General features: G+C 32.2%; 1 protein-coding gene across 1 annotated transcript; it reads left to right on the plus strand.

Annotated features, from left to right (window-relative positions):
• Window positions 1-266: 266 nt before the first annotated feature.
• On the plus strand, window positions 267-2804 carry LOC133676920 (heme-binding-like protein At3g10130, chloroplastic). Its single transcript, XM_062098723.1, has 8 exons — window positions 267-792; window positions 872-958; window positions 1057-1127; window positions 1216-1317; window positions 1428-1502; window positions 1620-1743; window positions 1971-2080; window positions 2406-2804. Exons 1-8 carry the CDS (start codon window positions 522-524, stop codon window positions 2478-2480), a joined length of 915 nt encoding a protein of 304 aa, XP_061954707.1. The 5' UTR covers window positions 267-521; the 3' UTR covers window positions 2481-2804.
• The last annotated feature ends 4107 nt before the right edge of the window (window positions 2805-6911 follow it).

A 6911-nucleotide genomic window follows, 5' to 3' on the forward strand; every position in this document is an offset into this window, starting at 1 on the left:
ACCAAAAATTAGGGTAGTCTATGATCAATTAGCCAAAAATATTATGTGCGTGTGATATTTTAATTAGCTGGGCTGGTGGGCAGTGATCCAGAAACCCCACTTCTCAAATGTCATTCAAGCCCATTTATGGTGGGCTATGATGAATTTTCTGTCTAAGTTTGTTGCTGCGATATTTTCTCTCTTGGAAGATTCGAAGGAGCTTGCAATCTTGACTGCACAATCTTATTGGGTTGCTGAATTAGAGTTATTAGAGGTCGAATTTACTTTATAAATTCACAAGTTATACTCCTTGCATTGAGAGAAAAGAGCGCGAAATCCCAACATATTGAAGATCAGCTCCACCATACACAAAAGAATTATGTTAATGTTGCCTTGGAAGTTGGAACCATCTCCAATTCATCTTCGTATGTGGGTTGTGCCAATGATATAGTCAGAAGTCAACAGCCCAAATCGAACTTGCTACAGAAAAAAGAATATCTGAATCACATCTTAGTAGTTATGTAGAAAAATATCTCGTTCTAATGGCCAGAATCTTCCGTCAGAGTAGTTGGAAGCAAGCCATAGAATTAGAAAGCAACAGAACAAGAACCAAGGATATGCTTCTCAGCAACTGCGCGCCTCCGGTTCTTACCATGATTCGGTATACTTCTCCATCTAAAATCAAATCGATGGCTACAGACAGGACCACAGCAACTTCTCCGCAGAGAAGGCCCATGTCGGCCTTCGAAGCTCGAGTCTCTCTCGTCCTTGCCCTCGCTTCTCAGGCTTCTTATCAGTCTCAAAGACGTAAATGTTAATCATCTCTGCTATCATCATGATTCTGTTTTTCTTTTATTTATTTGTTTGACTAACTCTTTTGTTTTTGTCGCAGTTTTATTCGATTTGGCTAATGAAACTACGAAATACTTGTTTCCAAAGAGAAGTGGGAGCCGGGATTTGGAGGAAGCTTTGATGGCAGGTACGCTCATTTCTTTTTCTTTTTCGTTTAAATTTTATTACTTTCGAAGTTGAACAATCGGGAAAATGGCTTGGCTCTTCTTGTTCGGATGTATTTAGTTCCAGACCTTGAAACGTTGAAGTACAAGGTATCGAGCAGGAAAGAAGGGTACGAGATTAGAGAACTTGAGGTGCTCATAACTCATAAATACTATTCTTTCAACCTAAATCTTGGTTGTATATGCATAATTGGATTTGTTATCGTTTAAAAACAAGCAGCCTTATTATGTTGCCGAGACGACGATGTCAGGGGAGACTGGATTTGATTTCTATGGTGCCTCTCGGTCTTTCAATGTTTTAGCAGAGTACTTGTTTGGGAAGGTAGGTAGGTAGGACGACGATCTATCCTGGGATGATCGGTTGGATTTTCTCTTCTTTTTTTCCTGAAATATAGTGTAATTTAACTACTCAGCACTCTTCGTTGGATTTAGAACACGATGAAGGAGAAAATGGAAATGACTACGCCTGTAATTACTCGCAAGACCGAGCCTGTGATGACCAAAGAGGTGATTTTGGAGCTCAATTCCACCATCGCATGCTCATATATCACATCCACATGAATCTTTGACTCTTAATTCTGAGTTTGATTTCTTCCTTCACATCTGTTCTGGTTTTCAAATCAGGGGAAGTGGCGAATGTCCTTTGTCATGCCATCCAAGTACGGCGCTAATCTGCCGTTGCCCAAGGATCCAACTGTGAGGGTTGAAGAGGTTCCGGGGAGAGTTGTTGCCGTCGTTGCTTTCTCAGGTTTTCCATTCCACCATATATAAACTGCATCGATTTTAATAATCTGGGACAATCCCGCCTACAAGGAGAAACCAGACCAGCTCGTGTTATTTGTCCGATCGATCTACATTGAATCATTATAAGCAGTTAGAATGTTGCTTAATTTGTTTTAATTAAGATCCCCTTTCATCAAAATACTTTCCTGGAAATCACTTCCTTCGGTCTATTAATTATATTGTTTGAAGCAGGTTTTGTTACCGATGAAGAAGTTAAACAACGGGAATTGAAGTTACGTAATGCTTTGAAAAGGGACCCGGAATTTAGAGTAAAAGACAGTGCTTCGGTGGAAGTTGCTCAGGTAAGGTATTCGGTATAATATTGGTGAACGGTGATTGTTAAAGGCTGGTTGCTTTTCTTCTTCTCTTTTCTGTTTATGTTTTATGAAGAAGACAAGAAGATATGGAAACTTAATTGTTTTTATCTGTTGTTTTTAATTAATAAATAAAATCTGAAAACAAATTTTAAAATCTCAAAGAAAATTAAAAAGAAAAATAGTAAGGAACAGAAAACGAAAACATACCAAACCACCCTAAATTTGTCGATTTCTCGCTTCTTATACATTTCCAGCACAAATTATTAATGAACTCCTCGTATTAATATAGATTTCATTGTTTTGGTTGCAGTACAATCCACCTTTTACTCTTCCGTTCACACGCCGCAACGAGATTGCGCTGGAAGTGGAAAGGAAGGAACAATAGCTGCTTCACGGTGACTCATGATGCATACAAATATATATATATATATATATATATATATATATATATATATATATATGAAAGGTGGGGAAGAATTAAGGTCATGCATGTCGGTGTTCAATTGGCAACCGTGAAAATGAAGGAGAAGAGAGAATCACCTATATCACATATATATAGAAAAACACTAGATATTGTTGTTAAAATCATATAATTTTATAAGTAAATATATATTTAAAGTATAAATTCGGATTAAAAACTTGTAAAGCAATAAAATCAAACTTTACTCGTGTAAACTCAATCAAAATTTATTTTTGTCTATTTTATATATATATTTTTTTAATGCTAACCTAACACAACTTAATATACATAAATAAGGATCCAAATTGTACATGGAATGGATAGTGAAGAGATTTGATAAATCTAATTAATAGTTGACGAACTCAATTAATCAAATAAATTAAGTATAGGAACCATGTGTATAATTAACTCAATTTCATTGCAAAATAGAAAAATTCTTTTGTTTTATGTTTTTTTAATGAAGACCATATGTGAACATTTGGTCTAAATTTTCTTGGATTAGAAATTTAATAAAAAAAAATTAGAATTATTAATGAAGTCAAAAAAAATTTTTGTTAAAAAAATTAAAAGAAAGATAAATAAATAAAATAAAATTAATTAGAGAGGGGTGCAATTGAATAACATTAAGCAAATGGTAGTGGGGCTGAATCAAATAAAGAGATGAAAGATTGGGGTCTAAAATGATAATATTAAAAGAACTTAGGGCCATTATGCAAATAAAGAAATTACATGATATAAATACATGAATGGCTTCATGGCCGGCCAAGAGAGGGATTTGTGTGAGATTTTCTTGCATCTTTCACCTAGATTAAACTTAATTAAACACTAAAAAGTAGAGAGTGAGGGATTAGAATAAGTTTTGAAGGGATTTGGACAGAATCAAGAAAAATCTTTGGGATTTTGGAAGGGGGCTGGTGGGTTCTTGAAGAAACACAGAGGAAGAAAAGAAAAGAAAAATTATCCTAGGACTTTTTATCTTCATTTTCCTCGTGACAAGTGGAAAAGTGCTTAAGTTTGTGAATTTCATGCATTCCTAGTAATGTATTGATGAGTTTTGCATGAAAGAACGTTACGTGGAATTGTGTAGAATGATTTAATTCTTGAATTAGTGTTTATATGATAGATTAATGTTGATATGCATGAGAAATTATTTGGGAAATGAGTAATTGAAAGAAATTGTTGAAATAATATGCTAAATTCTAATTAGTAATATTTATATGGGATTGTCATGTTTATTTGATTTTGATATGAATAATTATGAAAGTGAGCATGTTAATTGGAATAGGAATTAATGAGATAAAGACTAAGTAAATAAGATCTTGAATGGATGCCTTGAATTGGCTAGGTCCTATTCCGCCATAATAGGAGTTTGAAATTTAAAAAGAAATTATTTGAATTGATAAGAGAATTGTAAAAAAAATATGTTGACTAGATAATTTAAATGTGTAAAAATGAAGAATTGTTAAGATAACTTAACTCTGGGTAGTCTTCGACAAATTATGCATATACCTTTTTAGTTTTTTTTTTATTTATTCAATGGTTGTTTAGAGTTTGATCATGCTTGGATTGTTCATCCCTCTACTTATGAAAAATAGAGGTGATATAACCTAGTTACATTTGCTTCATTTACTTGTATAGAATTATTTATAACTTGTTTAATCTTTAAAAATTTTCTATTTGGAATAACATAAAACTCCCTTTATAAAACTGGGTCACAAACCTTATTGATCAAAGCTTTATGATGATCAGCTCTAATAAGCTTTCTACCTTTAACATCTCTTTATCAAACATGGTTGGATAGGCCTTTGTGGTTTTAGAGAGCATCAGAAGCCACCTAAACTAGTTATTAGAGATTTTATAGTATTAGTAGAGTCATGATGGTTTAAAAATCATTAACTCTTTACACCATATGAGTTTCTTGATTCTTAGCCATGATAAAATACCAAAAGTGTCTAAAGTTGAGTGAAAGAAACATGTTTTTTAACTAAAAAAGATTCTCATAAAAGATTCAGTTAATAAGGCTGCTAAAATATTTATTATAAATGGTTTTTCAAGGCTATAAAACTTGAGATAGCTATAAAACTTATAAAACATTTTTTTATAGGTTTTAAAAACTCTCTAATATTTAAGTTAGTCTAGGTAGAAAGTGAAAGCATTGTAAGACAATGAATATATGTTTATTTGGAGAGAGAATATTTAGGTTAAAATAAATCAGATAAAGTTTTTTCATAAATAAGATCCTCTCTTATCCTAATGTTCAAGATTGTTTATATAACTTTGAACCCGTATGAGTGTGTCTATGTAGGGTTAGGGTTAGGATGGTTAATATTTTTGAATTATTTAGGAACAAAGTTCGAGGGTGGCAATGGACCACTGCAAAAGTTATCTCCATTCCAAGTTTTATTGGTTATATACTATTGATTATAATAATTTGGTTAATCCTTAGTAAGAATGATTGACCATATTTCTCTTTCCACTCATTATAATTCTTCATAACTTGTTTGACCTTCAAAAGGTTCCAATCTAGTACAACATATAACTCTTTTTATAAGGCTAACTATAGACCTTATTGATTAAAGCTTTTATGAAGATTGATTGTAATAAGCCTTCTACCTTCAACATCTTTTTATGGACCCTATTGATCAATTGTTTTATGGTGACTGGTTGTAATAAGCCTTTTACCTTTAACGTCTCTTAATCAAATCTTGTTAGGTATGTCATTTTGCTTTAAGTGACTATACATCTTTTGTATATATATTTTTAGGTTTCGTTCATCCATTATAGGTATCTAAGTTGTGGTACTAGGTTCGAGTTCATCCCTTGAAGGTTGAATATAGAATTTTACATATGATGTTGTGCAGATAAAATCTTATAAGAGACGATGAGTAATTAAAACATAACATATTAGTGAAGAGGTCTTTAGTTGATGGGGTTTGTACAACTTTACTTCAAGGGTCTAAACTTTTATGGATTTGACCTACACATAGTACTTTTTTTGGTCAGGATTGTTTAACTAGGCCTTAAAGAAAAAGGTGGTGGTGATGGCTTCTTTTATGGTTGAAGTTGTATGTATGTTGACTCTTTATTAAGTTTTTTCTTGTCATGTTTTTAATATCTACTTGGAGAAACCCCTTGTAGTGGCAAGGAAAACTTTTACAGTAGGTAGTAGAGTAGTGGTGGTCCCTTCTTTCTACTATGTCATTCTATGTTACCTCTTTTTTAAAAGAGACTTTTCTTCACATGTTGAAAGGTAAAGGAGGTGGAGTGAATAAAGAAGCCACTGTTGTGGAGGTGGTAGGGTCTTCATATTTTCTTTAATGGCTACAAAGATTTTTATGAGTATTTTAACTTAATGTGCTAATTTTTGGAGATCTTAAAGCGTTGATGTAATACTAGTGGTTAAAAGATCAATAACTCTCCAAACCTTGGGAGTTTCTTGATTGCTAACCATAAAAGAAATACCAAAAATATCTAAAAAGAAGAGAAAAGAACTTGTTTTTTTGCTTAAAGAGACCTTATTATAAAAAGGTCTTCCAAGGCTAGAAAGTTGAGAATTCTAAGCTTAAAAAACCATAACACCTATAACATAAGTCTTTTTAATTATGACTAAATTAGTTTAAGTAGGAAATAAAGTCTTGTAAGGTTGTGAGTATAAATGTTTAGTTGGAGAGAAAAACTAAAGTTAAAAGGAATACGGTGATGTATTTAAAAGAAAAAGGTCTAGAATGACGATTGATCATCGTAAAATCTATACTTTTCTAGGTTTTGTGAGTTGTGTATTATTAATAATAATAATTGGATGAATTCTTAGGTGTTGAGTGTTTAAATTACCTCTTGACATGAATAATGTATACCAAAATATGTGTTTGGTCTATAGTAAATTCAGCAAATAAACACTAAATTTTTGACATAACTCATATGTTTGATTGCATTTTTCATGGATCAACATTTATCAAATCCACATGAGACATTTTCCTTTAATTAAATTAAGTTATGAATAATACCAAAATTCTATTGAAAAAAGAAAAGAGAAAAAGAGTAGCTCTTGATGATGCACCGAAACTCTGGTAAAGAAAAACAGTTGTTGCTCCATGGTCCCTCGATTTTTCCTTTCATACGTCACTTTAGCCAATACTTGGCTTAGAAGCCACGTGTATAGGAACTAACTACACTGTCTTGTCTCTCTCTGCTCTTTAATTTTTTTCCTTCGTAATAAAAGGCAAGTACAAAAAAAAAAAAAAGAGTTTAGTTAATTAACTAAAAAGAAGAAAGATAAAGACGTTTACTTTTTATTAATTAGTTTCCGAAAATCTGTAATAGAAGCCGTTTCTGCAATAAGTTTTTTTTTTCTTTTTT

Source organism: Populus nigra, chromosome 17, assembly GCF_951802175.1.
Source record: "Populus nigra chromosome 17, ddPopNigr1.1, whole genome shotgun sequence".
Taxonomy (NCBI): Eukaryota; Viridiplantae; Streptophyta; class Magnoliopsida; order Malpighiales; family Salicaceae; genus Populus; species Populus nigra.